Source organism: Python bivittatus, unplaced genomic scaffold (genome assembly GCF_059951505.1).
Source record: "Python bivittatus isolate LINGU-HERP-01145 unplaced genomic scaffold, Pbiv_v1 ctg000480_np1212, whole genome shotgun sequence".
NCBI lineage: Eukaryota > Metazoa > Chordata > Lepidosauria > Squamata > Pythonidae > Python > Python bivittatus.
In genome coordinates, this window is record NW_028277075.1 from 14,600,393 (window position 1) to 14,623,121 (window position 22,729).

General features: G+C 39.1%; 1 protein-coding gene across 2 annotated transcripts in view; it reads left to right on the plus strand.

Annotated features, from left to right (window-relative positions):
• Positions 1 to 22,729, plus strand: part of EGLN3 (egl-9 family hypoxia inducible factor 3) — a 37,959-nt gene that overhangs the window by 11,053 nt on the left and 4,177 nt on the right. For both annotated transcript variants that reach the window (XM_088145377.1, XM_007432414.4), the window contains exons 2-3: positions 16,809 to 16,928; positions 20,681 to 20,817. In XM_088145377.1, the coding sequence (XP_088001503.1) occupies positions 16,809 to 16,928; positions 20,681 to 20,817 (257 nt within the window). The remainder of the gene's footprint in view (positions 1 to 16,808; positions 16,929 to 20,680; positions 20,818 to 22,729) is intronic.

Genomic DNA, 22,729 nt, shown 5'->3' on the forward strand with positions numbered 1-22,729 from the left:
TGCCTCAGTTAGGTTGCATATGAGATGGCCATTTTGAAGTCACTAAGCATATGATAATGGCGGCAGATGTAATTGAGATTGAACAATTTTCTGTAATCTCCCTTTCATGGGGGATTGTATTAAATTCTAGATTTTCTGAATATGGCAGAAATAAAAACACTTAAAAAGCTATTTTATTGCATGCTGTCTATACTATTTGAACATAGTGAAATAAAAATCTATCCATTCTTTAGTTTTATATTTCTTGGGATAAAACAACCTATTGTAATAGAAAGCTACCAGGCCTGACACTGTGGAAAATTATGGTTTTTCATAATTGTAATATCATAATCATTTTTCAGAGAAGAAGATACTCCTGAAAATTAGAAGAAAAATTCCAGCTGGACTAATGGACAGTGTGTAAATTGTTTAAAAACTTGATGTTTTCTTTGACTGTTGACTTGGAATAAGATATAAAAATGATTAAATATTTTGTTTTAACCTATCCCCTTCACTGTCATAAACATTAATAGCTGTGGTTATCAGAAAAATATATGATAAAATCAGGAAGAACCTCATTTCTACTAGATTTAATGCTACCTGAATTTATTAAATGTAATGTTATGTCAAAAACTGTCTTCAGGAAGTAAATATCTGAGGATTTGTAAAAAAAAATTCTGGATTATACAGTAAATATTGAGTTATAATATTATATATGTACAGCAAAATAGGCATCCAAAGGCCCTCAAGATGTGTTGGAACTACAGCATTCATAGTTACCTGCACACACATATCTCCGGCCCCTCAGGAAATACCTGTCAGTCTTCATGGTAGGCCAGGTCAGGAAACAGACTCTTCAAGAATGGGTGGAAGAAAGCATATAAAGCAATTATACTTTATTGAGATAAACTATAGTAATGGGATCTTGAAAGTTGTCAATGTTTTTCCTTCCCTCCCTTTTATATCCCAGGGAATTAAGATAAAACCAGTTTGAGTGTCTTTCTAATGTTGTTGTCACTTCCCAGGCCGAAAACCTGCTTTTGTAACTGTTGCTGAGTAGTTTCTCCAAGGTCATATCTGAGGCACTCCACACTACCAGATTTAGGAGGCTATCACAGGAAAAGTGAGGTGATCACTCTAGTTAGCTGACTGTGGGTGTTGGGGAAGGTTGGCAACTTCATCATTATTTAATTACTGCTAGGGATTAACAATTGTGGGAATTCTGCTTCAAGTGCCAAATCTTAGATACTTTGTACCTTGGTTTATGGGGAGTTCGCTATTTGCTTTTCATCTTTAGAGAATGAAATGTCTTGGGACAACCCTGTGAATAAGATAATACTGCAAATATGTTAGGTTGACTTTTCACATGAAAAGACAAAGGAAAATTTGCAAAGGCACCTCTCACTATGATTTATAGTCCCTGGTGTTGAGTTACATCGGTCATCATGCAGTCAGCCCATTGGGCTTACATACGCAGAGCATCCCAAGGAACATAGTATGTGTCTGTTTCCCCCTTTCTGCAGCTGGAGATAGGGCTGTGGCTTTGGAGAGGGGGATTCCAAGAGCCAGCTTTTTCCAAGAAATCCTAACCTCAGAAAGCCCTCAAAGGGAGGGTCAGGGATGGCTCAAGTTGCAAAGAATGCTAACCCTCCCTTCCAGCCTTTTCTGTGTCTTGTGTTTGTTTGTGTAGGACACTTATTCCATACTCTGCAGGCTGAGAGACAATCCCTGCTCTGAGCAGTGCTTTCTTCTACTTAATTTCTGCCTTACCAGCAACAGACCAGGGAGGGGTTCTGCTTTATTTTTAATCAAGCACTTACTTTGACATCAAAGCACTCTGCTTCAGCTTTAGCTTTGTTTTCTAGGTTAACCTTCCTCAATATAGTGGCTTCCATATAAGAGTCTGCTTTTGCTACTGCCATCCTCCACAACCTTGTCTCCCTTATACCATTAGGGGTAGTTTCTTCCCTAGTTTATAGCAATGTATGAATTTAAGGTTTCATGTGGATGTGTGTTGCTGGTGGTATGTTTCCCTTTAGTCTTCTTCACTGGACTGCATATTAAGTGGTACATATTTATTCCTAATATTCCTACCGTATCTTTATGATATTATGTTAAGTATAGGCAACAGATGCTGAATTCTTAAATTTTGGCAATCTAAGTTAGAAACTTTGCCAAAGGTCACATTCAATGCCCAGGACAGCTGTCTGTCGCCTTTGCACAAATTTCTGCCCCATCTGCTTCAATAATTGGATGCAGCAATGATCTTAACTTGTTGACTGATTCAGAAAATCATGACATTTAAATTCATCATTATTTTTAGCTTTTGTTTTCTCAAAAGCAGCAGCATGCAGAATTTCATGGGCAGTGAGGGCAAAGTTGCTGTTGTTTAGAGATGCAAGTTGCTAACCCCTTTGTAGCTGGCTTCAAATCCTTCCTTTTAGCTTTCACGGGCATTGTTCCATAATAGGTTTCACTGAAGCAACTACCACTTGCTTCCATATAAATGGGAGTAAATTCCCGTAAAACTATACGGAATCAAAGTCTAATATGTGTTGCAACAAAAGTAATTTTTGACAATAAAAATCAATTGCATTTACAGTAGTTAATATGTTCATTGAAATAGGTGTTTCACTAATTGCAATGTTTAGCTACAACAAGGTGTTTGGGAGCATTCAGCTTAGATTAGAGACAATTTTATTGCCTAAGACAGAGGTTTGGTTTGGTTTTCAGGAATACTGTATTTAGGAAGTGGTATAGATCAGGGACTGTATTGTACAAAACATAGCACAAAGAGACAGAAATGCCTTGTGTTTGCAGCCTGATTCTGAAAGCATATAAACAATTGTCAGATTCTTATATTACAGAGCAAGGCTTTGATGTGGCTTCTGCCCTTGGGAAAACTTCTGCCTGTCAAGAATTGGAGCTTTTTGAAAGGTCCCCTTTAGGCTTTCAGGGAGCTATACTGTGAAGTGAGGGCTTAAGTAACTCAAGGAAACAAGGGGAACATCTTAAATATGTGTTTTGTCCTTCTCTAAATGGTGACAGACCTTGGTTACCTTGGGGATACTTTTGTGCTTTTACTACAATTGTGAAAATCTAATTTCCTGGTTGAGAAACAAAGTTTTTCTTTAAAAAAAGAAGCAGTCAATACACTACAAATCAATAGGCTGAGCCTTTCCAGCACCCAAAATGAATATCTCAGGACAGAGTTGTTGTTGGTTTTTTTTTTTGGTTAAGTTTGCCCCACCCCCCCATATGTAGTCCCTAGCAGGATGCATCATTTCTGTTGTGTTAGTATGTTTTCATGTGTATTTTGAACATTGAGGACTGAATCAGTGTTTTTTTTTTTCTTTTTACTATGATGTCACCTTGACATTTAAACAGAATGTAAGAATGCCTTCATAGACCCTTTAGCATATAAATGCTTTGGTTGACTGCCTCTTCTAATACACCCGTTTTTTAACCTGTGGTATGGTCCTGTTCTAAACTGAGGTTAACTGTAGCTTAAACATCTAAAACACAATTCTTATTGTCAGATGGTGGCAGCATCTCTCTAGGTTCCATATCCAAAGGACAAACCATATATGAAGGAATGTATGTGTGTGTGTGTGTATGTATGTATGTGTATGTGTATGTATGTATGTATGTATGTGTATATATATATATATCCCCATTCGAGGAAAAAAAGCTGTACCTATTGGGGAGAAAAGGAAGGTGGGGGGGTCATTGCTTCTTGGGTTAGGAGATTAATACTCTTGCTTTCTTCGTGTAGCAGTTTCCAGCATGATCGATGAACTAGGAAATAATCAGGGTTCCTCCATGGTAGGTTATACATCTTAAGACATTTATTTCTCATTGATTACTTGGGTAACACCAATGAGTCATTGATATAAATCTCATTGCATTAGCAACAGACCTGACCCCCTATCTAGTCTAGAGACTGCTTTTATAGCACAGCTTTAGTAGAGCTTGTAATTGAAGTAGAAGTTGATTATTAACTAGCAGTGTGCCCATCGTTATGACGTTTGTGTGTGTATGGTGGGAAGCCTTATATGGCTCTGAGAGATGCTTTTTCTTGATCCCATTAGGAAGGGCCAAGCTACCTAATATCAGGGTAAAGAATCTGAAGTGCAACACTTTAATTTTCATCCTGGGAATGAATGGCAATAATTCATTTATATGGAGGAAAATAAAGGGTTGTCACTGCAAGAATTTAAATGTGTAGTCATTCTTCCTTGTCTGCCTACCTTCATCCTGGATTCTTTTTTTCTTGGACACACTAGAGCATGATAGTGCTTTATGACTAAATGGCTTCTGTATTGCTGTTTTTATCTTTGTCACTTAATACGTACTGAGCAGCAGCAACACGTGTTTCGTAGAAGTCAGATGAAATTGGTCCCTTCTAAGGAACTCTTAAAACTGCTAAAACAAATATTTTTGAAATTGATGAAATTTACTTTTTAATTGGTCTGCTGATCTTGGGAACATGAATGGAATAGAAATAGGGAATTGGAAGAAACCAAGTTGAGCAAAAAATCACCAGAAAATGTAAGATGGGCTGTTCCGAATGTCAAATTCAAAAAGAGTTTTTGAGAAAAGTGAGATGTAAGAAACTATTAATAATGCTCTATAAAGTTGTGTGCTCATAATTTAAATATAAAAATATGTAAATAGTGAGGTTTCTTTGGGTAAAGCCAAGAAGACAGTCCACAATCCTTCCCTGATTGCTTCATCTATGGTTACAGTTGCAACTCCCAGTATTGTACATTTATCTCAGATACTTGCATCCAGTTTTCAAAACAAAATGCTAATTAATTAGGGCTTGTGTGTGCTCTGCATTTCGTGGTCAGTCTGTTTGCAGAATATTTGTGTACATTGCAAATATAAAACTTTACAATTTCTTGCAGGTGTATTGCAGTGTGTAAGTATTCAGCATCAGACTTTGATAGATTCAATAATCTTGGCAACGGCTCTTTCCAGAATCAGGTCCTGCTTACTTTCAGGCTCTTGTCACCTGCTTATTGAAAAATCACTTAGTTTCCCTTGGTTCTCACCTCTGAAGTGATTAGTGATGATCCATCTTGAGAAACCCTTGCAAATCATGTTTTGAATTGATATTGCATCCTTAATTTGAAGATTTCTAGGTTGAGCAGCTGGATTGTCATTTTGTTACATTTTCAAATGTCAATGCCTTTGCTCTGATTTTCTGTACATCTGAATTTTGAAGTCTGTGTGCATGATCTCTGACCCTTCAGCATATGTGTGCACATGAGAATCGCTTTAACATAGCAATCAGTTTCTTCCTTTCCCTCCATCTTGACTGGTTCTTTACTGTACATGCTGAGATTTCTGCTGATTCCCTCCTGTGTGCCCAGCTGTATCCACTGATCATGTTCATTTTACTTTTTTAACTAACATAGACATATCAATAAACAAAAAATATTCTTATTGACTAAGTGCATTCATACCAGCTATTATTGCCCACATGTATGGTTAGTGTAATCTGTTCTTAAGAGGTTTCACACTAGTTTCATATGAGGAACTACCAAGTTGAAGGTATTTCAGAGATGTTCTCTGTCAGCAGTTCGCAAACTTCCCATAGGTTGGGAACAATTGTTTCCATGAGATTTCTGTTCATTAGCCCATTTCTTGTTTCTAATATGACTCAGAAGAACAAAAGTTGCAGCATCAAGCACTGTGGTGTCTGCAGGGTTTGTGTGTCACCATTGGTAAGATGGCAGATGAAGTGTCACTATACAAACCTCGCCCCTTTTGAATCTGTGTGTGAGACACTGATGCATGTACAAAAGGGGCAGGGTTTTTGTTTAAAACTCCACCGTCTTGCCGATTTTGATCACATCCATAAGTGCCATTGACCAGAGTGGAAATGGAAATCTGCTTGTAACAATCAGATTACCTTTTTCTACTGACTAGAAATGATAAGAAGATACAATGTCCAGCCATCATAAAACATATTTCTTTTTCTGAGTAGACCTGCTGAGAAAATTGGGCCCAACTACAGGCTGCCAGAGCAAGCATATGTCTCACCCACTAGCAGATTCAGTTAGAAAGAAGGACTTGAGCTAGAATACTTCTGAAATGTGACACTTGTATCCTAATTTTTTGGGAGCAGAGGGGGAAGGGGTGCTTACAAATAATTAAAAAATATTACAGTATAGTAGCAATCAAAACAAGTAAATAAAACTTACCTTACTTCATTCAGAAAGAAAGAATGGTGAGAACATAGTCTTACTTTCTGAAAAGGAAGATATGCATCACCACACACACACACGCACACAGCGGGAAACAAGATGTACTCTTTTTTGTATTACAATATGTGAAAGATCCATGTAGAAAGTAGCAACTTTGGACCAAGAGTGACTAGAGTTGGACCAGGTCCACCCATTTGTATAATATAGATTATTCCCAATGATTTCAGCTAAGACAGAAAGAGGGAGGGAGGGGAGAGACCAAGCAATCTTCTGTCTTTAGCTTTTTTTGTACCAAATACAAAGGGAGGCAAGTAGATTTTTCCATCTTGGAATGTTCTGCATTTAATTGGTAGTTTGCAAGAACATTGGCCATGTTCTCTTACAGGACATGTAGAATTCAGAATGAACTGTCCATTCTCCCATTGTCATATAAATGCATTTATTGAAGCATTTATATTCCATTTTTTAGTCTGAAAGTCTGTCAGACTGACTTAAAGAATACTAAAACGAAGGTAATCCTGCTTTAGGCTTTCAATTTAAAAAGATAAGAGAAGGAAAACAGGGTGGGAAGGAAACAGGAGGGAAAAGGACAAGAAGAAAACTCAAGCATTGGTTCTCAAATATTTCATGGTTATTATCTAGATTAACTTGAAATGAAACTGCTTGGGTTATTTTATGTTAATCATGTCTCAATTTCAGCCTGATGCTGAAAAAGAGGGGAAGATGTTTCAGATGGCTATAATGAGAATGTATTTTTAGTTCTCACGACAGAACATTTTCTCTGTTCACGCTCAGTATTAACACTGGCTATATTGGGCACTATCTGCTGGATCTTGTCTGGGTTTAGCCCTGGTCGCGGCTTCCATCTGCTGATGCAGCAGGAGCAGCAAGTCCAGGAGGACCTCCAGGTCACAATATACGCAAGGGCAACTGTTCCAAACTACACATTTTTACTTGTAACTTGCTATTGGTAGAGCAGTTGGTTATACACTGCAGCATTACTTGTCAGGTTACAGTGGTGCCCTTGGATACATGTTGCTTTTTTTGTCAAGACAGTAATGCTTCCCACATGTTTCTGTTACTATAACCTGCTAGTGTTGCTACTAATTGTCCCTGACTGCTTATATCACAGCTAATCACATGTCTAATGGACATTCTAACATCTGTAACCCTGTGAATATTCTTGGTAGCCTAAAGCTTGGCTCTAGAATGAGAACTAGTTGGAAAACTTGGATGTCTCATTACTCATAATGTGTATTGCTTTAAAGCAGCAATGTATACATTTAAATCTAAGGAAGTGCACCCCACCCTGTTGTCTTAGTTCTTTTAATTATCTTTGAGTATTTATTTATTTTGTGTTGATCCCTTCTGTTCTTCATTGTCCTTCATAGTTTTTTCATCAGTGTTTTGAGTAATCTTTTACTGATTATTTACTGATTATTGAAGTATCTGAGAGTTTATTTTTCCAAGAAGGACCTTACCAAACTAGAGTATATCCAAAGGAGGGCAGACAGGATGGGGAGATGTCTGGAAACCACATCTTAGAAGAAGAAATTGAAAGAGCTGGGTATCTTTAGCCTGGGGGAGAGAAGATTAAGAAGAAACATAACAGCCTTTCAGATATCTGAAAGGCTGTCTAGTGGAAGATGAACAGTTTTATTTCTTGATTTAGAGGAAAAAGGCAGAATCTTTATGTGGAAATAGCTAAGGAACAGATTTCTGCTAAACATTAGAGAAACTGACAATGGAACAGATTGCCTCAGAAGATAGTTGGCTCTCTTGTGCTGGATATATTTAAACAGTAGCTATATGGCTGTCTGACAGGAATTCTGGAATCTCACCCTACGTTGCAGATCCTGCATGGAGGATTAGATTAGATAACCTTTAAACTTCCTATACTTCTGCTCCCTAATTCTAGGATGTATAGGAATAAAATCTGCCAAGGAAGTCCTGTTCTATTTGTCATCTACCAGGAGTTCAGGACCTTATCTGCAGTGGCAGGTCAGGGATATGCCTTCCCATGTGAAACAGATGAAGTCATTTTTTAAATTCCACTCACTTTTTACATGCAATTTTAAATTATGCATATGTTGTTTTAATTCTCTTGACTTGTAAAAAAAAAGTTGAAATCATCCTAAGGTTAAGAACACTAATATTAAAAGGACATTGAAAAAGTATATAAATAAATGACTCGTCTTCAACCCAGCTGCTTTGTCACTGATGGGGGAAGTAGCGTTTTATGTTCAACTAAATAGTTTCCACCTACTGTCTTTCAAAGTTTCTTTGGCAACCCCTTCACAAGGATGACATTCAGGAGGAGCTGTTATTTCTTTTCCTTGCAGGGAACCACAGAGATAGTGGATGTGGTGTCTCTTTTTTTAAATTTATCTCACAGCCTCAAACACAGGAGCAATATAAGTGGCATCTCTTTTTTGAAGACGTAAAAAAACATTAAAGTTAGAAATTGTCAAAACAGGGCTTAGAATCTGATTTTTTTAAAAAGCAAAATTGCTGTGCTTTTCCCTCTTGGCCCACTCTCCTGAGCTGCGGATTCAAAGAATATATGAGATACAAACAGCAACAACAAAAACAAGAAGTAGAAAAGTTCTGCATATGTGTGTTTGTCATGAAGAGGAGGGGGAAGATAAACAACCCCCTCACCCTCACCCCCCAGCTTTCTGAAAGAATTCAGCAAGAATCAGTTCTGTATGTTTTGTATATGCTCTTTCTTTCCACAACCGTTTATCTGTGAAGTGTACTTGAGAGCGAAGTTAGTGTTTGATTGCTGATAGCCTCACGCACCGCACGTAGCACTGTCATTAAGCCATCATATGGCTGGCCAGGAGCCAGATCACACAGCAGTTCTGAGGAAGTCTTCTAAACTGAAAGAGTTGATATATGTGCGTGTACATCAATGCATGAAGAATGTTTATTTCTGCTAATTGGAAGCTAACTCAGGCTGTCCTGCCACCCCCCCCCCCAAATCAGGAGCCTCTTGCATTTGAAGTAGTGCTGGCACGGCTGCTCTCAGCAGGCAGTGCTTTGGTCTAGATGGTTCTTGAAATTACATGCCTTCCGTAGACATAAAGGGGAACTTCCGCTGGCAGCAATTGTAACTTTATAAAAGGAAAGAAAAAAGTGTAAGAGTCAGGACCGCAAGAAAACTAAAATGAAAGCACTCGAGCAATACAAGGCTTGCAGATAAATATTCATCACGATATATACTGAAGTACGTGGGGCTAAAGAGCAAGGCAACACCCTCCTTACAAAAGAAAGATTAATTGTTTTGATAATGGGAAGAGACTGGGGTGTTCATTGTAAGCAGAATTATGATTCTATACCTGGTGAATTCCCCTCAGCCTCAGTGTTGTTGTCATAGCCTTTAGCATTTTGCTTTGTCCTAAAAATGTATTGTGACAAAATACAGCCAGTTTTGACAGAACATTGTACAATGGGGATTGCAGGCTTTTATTTATGTATTTCATTAATTTATACTCTGAAAATTAACCCTTAGTCTTGCAATATAATTCAGCCAAACCAAATGGATAGCATTGATGATTTCAATAGGCAAATTTTGCATGTGACTTTTCCTCCCATCATAATGAATGAAGTTTAATTTGATTTTGATCTGGCCCTTGTGATCAAGGGTACTGTTTGCTTCCACAAGTGTGACCAATGTCCTCCCCATTCACCACCCCCACCCATGTCATGAGTTAATCTGGTACACATTGTGGGGTATGAGGAAATTCCTGTAGAGATTTATACACTGTGATCAGTGTTAATCATTCACTAGTTGTAAATGTGTCTTTCTCAAGACCTCTTGTATTTCCTGGAGGCCACCTGGAACAGCCATTAAATATCTGATCCCATGAATGGTGAACCAAATAAGATATTGTGCCAGTTGATTCTGAATCAGATTACTAGTCCTACCTAGTATGTTTGACAAGAATCAGAAGAAAGGATCCACAGTGAAAATATCTTTCTTTAGGTCAATTGAAGTTTTAGAATAGTTGCATGCTTTAGAGTTTATTTAAAACTCTTCTTTGGGCCATATTTATTTATTTTATCTATTTATATTTCAAATTTAGTCACCACCCATCTCACTCAAAATATGGTTAAGGGCAGAAAAGCATCAAGGGCTAGCCATTTGGAAGTGAGCTGATACAGAGTAATGCTGAGTGGTGTAGAATTAGAGCTAGACTTTTCAAAGGCTTCTTCTTTTTTTAAAATATAAATTCCATCAGCTGAAATCCATTGTTTTGATTCTAACGGCTTTTCCACACTGCAACCTTACTACTAAACTGCTGGACTCCTATGTGTAAATCATCTGGAAATGAAGCTGACTTTCAAAAACCCTTTCAACACCTTTCTCCACTTTGGCCAGGTGATGACCCCTAGCACCCTCTGAACTGGATTTAACATGGTCCCTTACTGGTGAATTTCCTTTCTTCTTTACCCTTTCTGGATCAGTAAAAAAGAAAAAAAATACCACCTTTTTACTACTTATTTTAGGATAAAAGGGGGAAATGGCAGAACTCTATCAATTTCATTGGTTAAAAGCCAAGTAGACTGGAGGTGTTTGCCTATAATGAAATGAAATACAGTGGTAAACTGGGCACCACTGCTTGAGCTGACACAAGGCCAAAAACATTACTTTTGATAGATGGCAGATGAAGACAGGCAGAGGTTGCCTTCCTGGTGGGCTGGGGTGGGTAGAAATTGATGATGGGCGTTCCTTCCCTTGAGAAACGGTCAGTAGCCTACATTCATGCTGGGGCAAACTGATAATATGGATCAGCTCTAAGTGTGATATACAGATTGGTGGGAAATGAAACAGAAATTGACTAATCAGTCTGTTCATTCACAACAACTGGTTTTTTAAAAAAAAAAAACATAACAGACATTAAAGAAAGTATATAAACAGCTATAAAAAAATAAGGGATTGAAAAGGTAAAATACAGATGAATAAACAAGGGATTTTTAAATGTCAGGAAGGTTATCATTTTCCTGTATATCATTCATTAGTTTTGGACAACTGAATATATTATATTGCTTGAAAAGACTAAAAAAAAACACTGTTAAGCTCTAAGCTAAGAATGAATATCAAGAACCATGGTCAAGACAGTATAAATAGCTGCTGGTAATTTAAAGTATTAGATAGGTGGCAGTCAAGGAATCTTTAAGTCCTCTCCCTTGGATCCTTTCAAATGGAGATGCTAAATCAGGAGAGGATTTATAGGCAACTACATAGGTGAGAATACAGGTAGTCCTCAAGTTATGACTGCAATTGGGACCAGGATTGCCATTGCTAAGCGACATCATGTGACTGAATTGCTTACCAAGGACAATCCAGGCAGTCCTGGTTGTTGTACCCAAAGACACACAGGTTGTTAAGAGGGAAGTGGAGTCCCAGGTAAGGAGCGTGGATGTGCCGCAGGGGCTGGGGGAGGCCCTGGGAGGCCTGACAGAGGCCATGCATGAGTCAGGGGAGGGAGTGCTCAGTGCAACACGAGCTCAGAAAAGCTGGGGAATGAGGGTGCAGGGTGCGTGTGTGATCGCAGGGAGGCCAAGGAAAGAGGGCACGGGGTACGTGCATGAGTGCATGTGATCGCAGGGAGGCCATGGAAAGAGGGTGCGGGGTGTGTGCAGGCAAAGGGGGGAAGGAGAGCGTGGTACAAGTGAAGAAAGGCCGGGGGGGGGAGAGACTTACCCCAGCGACTTTGCTTGGGGGAAGCTGGCAGGGAAGGTCACAAATGGTGATCACGTGACTGCAGGATGTTGCAGTGGCCGGAACTTCAGAGATGGGCAGCAAGTCGCTTTGTTCAGCACCGTCATTACTTCAAACAATCACTGAACAAATGGTCGTAAGTCAAGGACTACTTGTAAGAAGCTGTGACATAAATTATTGGCCAGTATTGAGAGGATATCTGGGATATTACCTCACAGTTGTCTGACACTGTTGCATCTGGAAAAATTACACTTGTCAGACACATTGAAATTGAATTTTTCCTTTGCATACCTCTAGCCATCTTCAGGAGGCAAGATTCACAAGGTGACCCTGAAACTGTCTTGCTTTGGAGATGAAGTTTTCAGTAGGGTGCTGCTAGTCTGCAGCATTGAAACATTGCAGGTATAAACAGCTAATTCAGCTTCTTTTGATCTGAATTCAAAATGAGGTGGATTAGCTACTCCTGCCAATTTCCCTTCCCAACCCGCAATTGATCAGGAAATAACCAGTTTCTCTTGTTGAAGCTGGTAAGTGAGAAAGGTTGTTTCTCAAGCCCAGAATCTTGAGACTTGAGGCTCAGGAAATAAATATCCCCACTCCACCATCCACCCTTGGCTTGTAAAAGGCATGTTTGAGAAAGGTGCTATGGAAAGCAATCCCTCACTATGGCACTTAAGGTCATATGTAGCATGTCTTTGGCATGAGAAGTTCTGCATCCTTGTTTTAGAGACTGCCTTGACTTTGAGTTTGGCTGTTAAAATCCCAGGATTTCGTTTCCAAGCCTGGTGCAGACTTCCAACATACTTTTAGTTTACAGTGACCTTTTGAAAGAAAACATAGTCTATTTCAAGTGCATTCCCCCCCCCTTTTTTTTAAATAAACAACACTATTTGGAATAACTTATTTGTCTTATATGCTTGTTTACAATAGTTTTGTGTCATTTGTCACCATCAAAAGTGACAATTCCAAGGTGCGTTTCAGTAATAGAGTTAAACAATTTTTAAAAAGCAGCATGAAACCCAGAAACAAGGACTTCAAATAACATTGGTGTTTATGTATCAATCTCACAACTATTAAAATACAAAGTGCATAGTTTTATTTGTGGCATTGGTAGAGAAAGATGTGATTTGTGTTGATTCAGCCACTTTCAACTTTTTGAAGCTACATTATATAATTATTGATATGACATTGGGCTCCTTCTTCTGGTCCTGTTCCTTTTCTCTCTCCGATGTTTGCTTTTGGATTCATCCAAAAGAAGCTCTCAACAGCCAGATTTCTACATGGAGGCCAACCTTATCTATGCTGGAATTATTCCAGCTGGAGCTTTGATAATTTTCTTTCAATAAATCCTAGAACAGTGTTTCTCAACCTTGGGAACTTTAAGATGTGGGGACTTCAGCTGCCAGCCAGCCAGTTGAAGTCCACACATCTTAAAGTTCCCAAGGTTGAAAAACACAGTCTTAGAAGATCCAGAAAGATTCTCTTCTTTAAACCTTCATCCAAATTGTTTTGCTGGTTTAGGAAAATTTATACTATTTCAACACTCCTTTTTGCCCTCATTTTTAAATTGAGCTACGTACTCCTTTTGTGAAAGCACATGGTTCATGTGTGAAACATTTTTCCGTTCAAATATGTAGCTTTTCTTGAGGATGGGCATACAGAACATAGGCGAACTCCTAAAGTAGCTCTTTAGGCTTTCAGATGCTTCAGGTTTTCCTGCTTCATGACGCCTGGGACTAAATTTGAGACTGAGAGGTGGGGGCCGTCAGACAGTCCAGATGCTGTTGGACTAACATTTGACTGCTGCTAGCAAGAAGGAGACTCTAATCACAGCTGGAAGATTTTAGATTTCTTATTCCTGCTTTAATAATTATACCATACCAGCTCCATTCAAACATAAGTCTTCTAAACTTTGGATGGGTTGCATGCATCATTTTCAGAAAGCGCATGCGTTTACACATTATGTTCTAGCAGGACCAGTCCATGAATATAGCAGGTAGCCTCTTACTTAAAGGTTACCTTTCTGATTTAACCTTTGCCCAAGTTGTATATTGCATCCAAGTCTAATTCATGTATATGTTTATAATTGGCAATAAGGTTAGATTTGAATCAGCTGTTCAAGGAGAAGTGACTAGAGGCCTTTTTCCTCCTTCAATATATAATTGGGTCAGTAAAAAATTACAGAGCCAAGCATCTATTAAGCTGGGAAAATGCGCAGGAATATATGGTCAATGGTGGATTGAAGTTCTTGTGAGAAAAGAGTGGTGAAGCAGATGATGAATAATTGGATTTGTAATCTTCCCATTTTTAACTTCTAAAAGCTGGTAATTCTATCTTGCTTTTCATGAAAAGGGAACTTTTCTTAAAAAGTGTTCTTACATTATCACTAGGTTTCTCAGATAAATAAGAAAGATCATTTGTTGGAATAAGTATTGCCTTTCTTTGCAATGTAAATGGTCCTTGGTGGTAACTAAGCAAAGATTTTAAAAATGCCTAACTAGTACACTATTGGGTTTTTCTTTGGAAGCAGGGAGAGAGAAGGGGATATAATCAGAGCCCACTTCCGCAGTTTGTCACCCTGCAGAAATGTAGCAGTTTAGTTCTAATAATCCCAAGCCACCGTGAGTGGTGGTTTTATTCCTGTCCCACCAACTATAACATTTTTCACAGCCTTCTCATCAGCTTGTGTTTTTATGCTGTAATACCATTTGCCTCAGACTAAGAGAAAAATGAGATGAAGAATACACTGCTGTGACTACTAACATCTGCTTCCTCAGGCCAGAGAGCTTTGGGTTCCACGAAATGGTAATGGTGGTGATTATTGTCATCAGGAATGGCAGCCTGAGGCCTCTAACATGGTTTTAATTGTTTTTTTAAAAAAGCAGAACGAATGAGTATGTGCTGTGAAGAGCCCACTTCCTCCCTAACCAGTAATAAATGTGTTTTCTCCCATGTCCTCTGTGTTGTTGTTGTTCAGTCGTTAAGTCGTGTCCGACTCTTCGTGACCCCATGAACCATATTGCGCCAGGCCTTCCTGTCCTTCACTGCCTCCCTGAGTTTGCTCAGTTTCATGCTCACTGCTTCAGTGATGCTATCTAACCATCTCATCCTCTGCCGTCCTCTTCTCCTTTTGCCTTCAATCTTTCCCAGCATCAGGGTCTTTTCCAAAGACTCCTCTCGTCGCATTAGGTGACCAAAGTATCTGAGCTTGAGCTTCATTATCAGTCTTTCCAATGAGCAATCAGGGTTGATTTCCTTTAAGATTGACTGGTTTGACCTCCTAGCAGTCCAGGGGACTCTTAAGAGTCTTCTCCAGCACCACAGTTCAAAATATCCTCTATAGCAGTCTCTTATGGTTCTTAAGGTGGGTAGCTTCATATCTGGTCTTCTGATTAACTCCACAAAATGAGAATAGTTATATTAGCAAGCATGAAAATATTAAAATAAGAAATTACTTCTGAAACATGTTTGGCTAATTCTGTGGTTTAAGCCCAGACAGGAAGGTACTTACAGTCTCATGCAGTCAAGGAATGAAATGTCTATATCAGTGTTTCTCAACCTCAGCAGCTTTAAGATGTGTGGACTTCATCTCCCAGAATTCCCCAGCCAGCATGGAACTCTGGGAGTTGAAGTCCACACATCTTAAAGTTGCTGAGGTTGAGCAACACTGATCTACATACAGTATCTCAGTTTTACTTTCCTCAAGGTTTTAGATATAAACAACCTGAGAGGTGGAAAATGGATTGTTTGATTATGTTTATGGGAGTATAAGGGGGAAAGCCTGAGTTATGCTACCTGAAAAAAGTGGTATTCACACTCTTCTACAACCTTAGGGATACTTCTTCAAATAACAAGTTGTCTTGTGCAGGTTCAGTGAAATAAAGCTACACTGCTCTCTGTTTACCACTCATTTTACCAAGGCTTGCTCAGAAAACTTTCCTTGTACTACTTTCTCTTGTCAGATACTTTACAAAAGTGTAGGGACTAATAGTCAGTTTTAGCAATTGCAGGATTTGTAGTATCAACACATTTCAAGAATTGGGGCAGGGTGTTTTGGTGAAATGCACCCTGTTCTGCAAAATAATTTATATCTGAAATAAATGTAAAAGCGCCCAGGAAAGGTAACTATTATAGAGAAGGTTACTCCACTCAGATCCAAATATGTATTTGTAAAGGCAGTCATGTTTGTAATGCAGGTGAGACAGTTGTAGATATACTACATGTCAGTGTTGTCCAAACTTGGCCACTTTAAGATGAGTGGACTTCAACTCCCAGAATTGAAGTCCACTCATCTTAAAGTGACCAGGTTTGGACAACACTGCTACATGTATTTCTCAGTAATGTCCAGTAGGAATGGAATGGACCTTAAGATCATATTCCAACCATTTGCCTTTGCACTGTGCTCACTCACATCTTAATCATTTCATTTCAGACTTGGGGTGGACAACTATTCTTAAATAGAATTGCTAAGCTGTGAGATGGGCAGCCATATAAATTGATAATAATTCAATAACATAAAGTAAAAAAACTTAATTTAAAAAATTATACATAGCCTTCACAATTCCTTCACTGACTGTTCCTCAATTTCATCTTCTAATTTCCAGCCTACATTTGCTGGAGAACCAGCTCAAAGAAGATTTGCTCCATTTTCAGTAGGAGCATTCCTCTTTAAAAGCATTGCTCCGTAGGAGTAGAATTACTTTGAAGAATATAATATGTATGACTAAACCCAACAGCATCTATAGAAACTATTCAGTTATAGTACAGATAGCTTGGAACTGTATTTTGATTTACTGCTGAAGAGCAAATAGAAAATTTTTAAAACGTACCACATTAAGAAAAAAAACCCTAAGCACTGTTCTTTCTCTTCTTATATCACCTTCCAGGCTATGATAGCTTGCTATCCTGGGAATGGAACTGGCTATGTGCGTCATGTGGACAATCCCAACGGAGATGGGCGCTGTATCACCTGCATTTATTACCTGAACAAGAACTGGGATTCAAAGGTATGTAGGTCCTCACATGTTGAGATCCAGACTCAAAGAAACCTACTCCAGAAACAGTACTCCTTCTCCACGCAGCTGTTTTCTTGCTCTTTCATATTTTATGAGGTACTGTGGAATTTCTGAATACAACACCATTGCTTCTGGGTAGCTGAGATGTAAAGCTAAATCCATTTCATGGTTGTATTATTTTTTAATTTCAATTGGATAGACTGCTTATTGAAGATGGGGGCAGCTTAGAGTTTCTGAGCTGCTGGCACAACTGTCACTGTTTAAAGATACAAATAACAAAGGATTTAGTTTGATGAAAACATGTAGGTGCCTGTAAAGGAGTGAATGGACTGTGACAACTGAGGCAGTTTAAGTGAAGATTGGCAGGATCAGTTGTGGTCCTCTTATTTTTTTTGTCCCATATAAAACAGCCTTTGAAAAAGAATATTTGTTTGATTTTGCCCTTACATATAAGATCATGAAAACTTATTCTCTTTGCCATGCCTTAGTCTCATAAAATGGATTGTGTTTGCTAACGTGTATGGAGCTTATGGTTGTTTGCTGTGATATATTTAAGGATAAGCAAGTTGACATTCTGCCTTCAGCTTTGCTAACTGTCAGAAGTATCATTTTTTTCAGCTGTTCAAAGCCCTGAATCTAGAAAAGTGCCCACTTTAAACAACGTCCAACTCTTCTGGATGCCCAGAAAAACTTGAGCATTATTTTTTAATGTGACACAGTGAGATCCTCTAGACTTTTCTCAGAGTGAAAAAGAAAAAATAATGCTACCCTTTTCTTTTAAAAATATACAAACATGAATAGATGTCATAGGGACATTTCTTATAATTTGGATGCATCTGAACAATAGAGGCAATTATTTACATATTTTAAAACGCTGTATATTAATGGCAATGTAACAAGCATACTGGGAGAACTCATAACTGGCTGAAGTCCTTTACTGAATATATATTTGGTGGTAAGCCGGGGCTTACTTATCATAAAAGACCACAAATGTCACCTGGATAGAAAAGATGTAAATTGGATTATAATAACAACCTGGCTGCAAAACCTCATTGTCAACATGGCATGCATAGAGTGGTGTTACGTTAAAGTGTTCTATTAAAGCTGGGGAGACCCGGCTTCCAGGTGAGAACTAGGATGTCTCTAAGGGAGTTCAGATGATGCTGCAGCGCAGACCAGTGGCCAGGCGACAAGTCCAGGCCAGTGGAGCCTCACCAGCCAAGGAGAAACTGAGAGATCACCCACCTGCACTCCAGATGGCTGCTCCTTGAGAGGAGCACAGGATTTGAAGATCCCTGCGGTCAACTTGTGAGTTGAGCAGCTGGGAAACAAGGGAGAGAAATCTAGCTCACAGCCTCAGCAGAGCCTTTAAGGCTACTGGGTTCAACCAAAACCTCACTTTCTTAAACACATTTGGATATAACAATGTGAAAGTTAAAGAGAGATCTTCAGAACAACAGGAAGAAAAAAACCCCCACTTAGTCATCCTTCACTCTGGATTAAAGAAAAGAGCAAAACAATAGCTTTAAGAATTTCAACATAGCAGCAAAAAACTTAGCAAGATTTTGATCCGAGAAAGTTTTAAACAGATAAAAGGGACAGTTAAATTTGAAACATTAATATTTTGGCGAAAGTGCTTTTGACATAGACCTGAGATAATTAAACACAGAAACCATATCTTTGTGGGAATGTTGATTGTTTAATTATAGCAAAGAGATAATTGGTACATTTTACAAAATAAAGAGAGGTGGAAAGATTCCGAAATATCCACAATGGAGGAATGGTTGGTGAAGATGACAGAACTTGCCCCAGAGACGGCAAAATTGACTTATTTGATTAGGGAAAAGACAACAACTACATTTGTTAGTGACTGGAAATCTTTTATGGACTTTTTGCTGAAAATGGAAAAAAAATGAACTTGTGACTGATGAATTTGATGATTAGAAAGGGTAGAATATGGGAAGAAGGGAACCATAATAACTATATATAGAGAGAATAAAATATAAATCTATTTATAACTGCTGTAAAGAAGATCAGAAGCCACTTCTTGATATCTTTTTTTCCTTTTCTTTTTCTTTCCTTTCTGTCTTTCTTATTTCTTACTTATCACTTTTTCTTACTTTCCTTTTCCTTTTTTAAATTTGTATTGCTTTTACTGTGTAAAAAAATTCTCCAATAAAAAATAATCATTTAAAAGAAAAGCCTGGGGAGTCCCAGGTTTGACTCTCCTCTCAACTCCTGAAACTGTGACTTGGAGCCAGGCATTCTCTCTCAACCAACTTTCCAGACATTGTGGGAACATAATGAAGTGAGATACCCATGTTAGCCTCCTTGAGCAGTGATATAAATCTAATAAATAATAACAATAATGATTACAGGTTGATTGTGCAGCACCTCTGGATACTGTGCCTTCCACCATCACTAGATAGTGATCAAGAATCTTCCAGCCTTTTGTAAAAAAAATTAATATGATAAATGGCTAAATAAAGTGTTCTCTGATGAGATCTCAAGGGGTTCTGCACATTTTTAATTGCTGTAACAAATTAAATGTTTTAAATTTAAATAAATTGGAAGAACACCCTACAGGTGTTTATATGAAGTCATACTATGGTGCCTGCTTCTGAAAAGACTGAGCAAACACTGATTCCCCACCCCTCCTTGTTTTTTACTATGGGATTAAGGAGTCAGATATGGGTTTGAAGCCCAACAGTTATGGATCAGGATTTCCCAGCAGAAAATACAGCATTCTTTTTCTTTAAACATTTTGCTCATTATATATAACACTAAGTTTAGGGATGGGGTGGTCCAAATTTTCCAACTAGATGTGATTGGGAGATTTTTGTTATAACAAAAACACAGAAAAAAATGTGCGTTGTAGTTTATATGGAAATGTACAACAGGTCTGTTATGGAAAAGCAGACAAAATCAGGGTCTTAAAAAAAAGCATTGTTTTTCCCCTATTAATAGTTGATTCATTTTAAGACTTATTCAATAACCACAATAGAACAAATGAATTTGGCTAAGTAAAAAAAAAAAACATTTTTAAAGAATTTGTATTATCCATAATTACTTTTTACTTCCTTTATGTTTAACAACTTTCATGCTGTTAAATATGATTGCTCTTTTTAAAAAATGCACTCATCTACATGTATTTATCTGGTTTCCTAGCTCTATTCATGGCACCAGGGAAAAGAAATGATCAGTGCTTCAAGCTGACCAATTTACTACCCATTTTTCCCATTAATATTTTTGATTTCACAAATGGTGCAACTGGCCCCCTGCTGGAAGGCTGATTGATGGCCATAGGAAGCTGTGTTTCTCAGTTGGCAGAGGTGCACCTAGATTGGTGCTAGACATCTCCAGGCACATCAATCAAAATGTCCACCAGTACAGCAGAACAGAGAAGGTGTGGTTTAGCAAGAGTCTGGACAATATTATATCTAAAGACCCTTCGGGACCTCCACCAACTGGTGCACATTTATGTCAGCCCTGGGATCGGGTTCATGATTTTTTTTCATTGTAGGGAGACAAAAAGTCCACTCCCCTCAATGGATGTGGTGAATGCTTCATCAGCAGATGAGTTCTTCATCCTCCCCACTCATGTCCAGGAGGGTCCTCAGTAAATCTCCCCACCTGGCTTATTTTTTATGCACATATATACAAAGTAAGCCATTTTAAGATCTGCTTACAAATTTACCCTGTGTAATCGAAAAATGAACATTGTCCTTTTCTTTCTGTTTAAGCTGCATGGGGGGATTCTACGAATATTCCCAGAGGGCAAGTCCTATGTAGCGGATGTTGAGCCCATCTTTGACAGATTACTTTTTTTCTGGTCAGACCGAAGAAACCCACATGAAGTGCAGCCTTCCTATGCGACAAGGTAAAGACCGCAGGTGTGGGTTTTAAAAATAGTTAGGCAAAAAAGGAGCCTTATTCAGTGACCAACTGCATGCATGGTCAGATGTACAATACTCAGCATTGTCAATAAAATGATATCAGGTAGCAGGTCAGGAAAGACCCCTCTTTCTAGTAGGCATCTGAAATATGAATTGTCAATCTTGCTAGATGAAAGAACCAACATTCTGGTTAAATCATTTAATTCAGTAATTTTATTGAAGAAGAGTAAGTGTCTATCATATAAGAATTGAAATTTGATGAAACTAATGTAGAAACACTTTTTTGATATGGAAGTGTTCTTTTATTCTGACATTTTTCTAATCATAATTTTATTGAAAGGAAATGACTACCACATTTTTCATGTTTAAATTCTGTATTAAACATTTACTGATTGGTATTCACTATTTATATACACATAGTACGCAGCTATTGAGCTTCCTGGCTCAATGGGTGTTTCTACCCTCTAGTTCTGGGTGCCAGATATTTTGTTCAGCCCTGTTTAAAGCACATACTTATACTCGTGTGCACATACACGCAGACCCTGAGAGAGATTTTTTTTAACTAATTCAGATTTTTTGATCCATATAGCAAATTGTGAGTTATGGCTTTCTTGGAATCCAGACATTTTGCTCTTTGTCACTAGCACCCATGACAATTATTTGTGGCGCTGAATTAAATTGTGAAGCCCTCTTTCAGCATTACTGCATCAGTGTGGCTGTTGTCTTCGCAATAATTGTTCTTGCCCTAGTTAGAGAATGTGTTAAGATTTCTGCCCATGTGCTTCTTTCTGATGATATCTCTCTACATAGTAATGCAGGTAGTCCTCAACTTACAACCACAATTGGGACTGGAATTTTCGTCCCTAAGGAATGTGCTTAGCGGCCGCAATCCTGGCAATTCCCCTTGCCTTTGTTAAGCGAATTTCACCAGTCATTAGCTGAGAACCCATCCCAATCCAAGCCATTCTGGGCTTGGTCCCTCCCAGCCCTGAGCCTCAGTAAGGTAAGGGGGGACTGCCTCCAACTCCCCCCATTCGCCTATCTCCCTCCTGTCTCTGCCCTTTTGAGACAGAGCTGCACGGTTCTGGGGCTGCAAGAAGCCCTAGGTGCAGCACAGCAGGGAGCTGCAGCCGCCCCAGTGCAGCCTCACAATGCTGCCTCAAGCTGCCTCAGGAAGCTGCAGCCGCCCCAACCCATACATGTGAAGCAGCAGCCAATTGGGGAAGACAGGAAGATGTTTCACCCAATGGGAAAGGGGTGGGGGTTGGCTCAGGGAGCCACATGTAGGAATTGTTCATTGGAGAAATTGCTTGCAAAGGGGCTTCTTGGCATAAAAGGCCAGGCCGGGCATGCCTTATCAGCAGTGGGAGCAAGAAAGCAAGGTGAGCTGGGGCACTGGAGTGCAGGGTGACAGAAGTCTTGGAGTGCAGGGTGGCGAAAGTGACTGCAGCTGGGGCTCAGCTGACGTGGTTGCAGCTTCCTGGAGCATGACAAGCAGCCCCAGAGTTGCACAGTTGTGAGGCTCCTTGCTGCTCCCAAGGCAGGGTGCAGGGCGGCCAAAAGGGCAGAGATGGGGAGGAGATAGGCAGCTGGGGGGAGTTGAAGCACCCCTGCAGTCGTAAGTGCAGGCAGGTTGCTAAGCACCTGAATTTTGATCACTGCGGGGGGTGCTGCGGCTGTAACTTTGAGGACTGGTCGTAAGTCACTTTTTTCAGCACGGTCATAATTTTGAACAGACGCTGAACAAATGGTCGTAAGTCAAGGACTACTTGTATGTAAGCAAGACCTGGCACTTTAGGAGGGTTGCTTCAAAACAGCTTTCCCCAGGCTGGTGCCCTCCAGATTGGTCAGGCTTGCATTATTGGCTGGGAATAATGGGAGTTGCAGTCTCAGCAC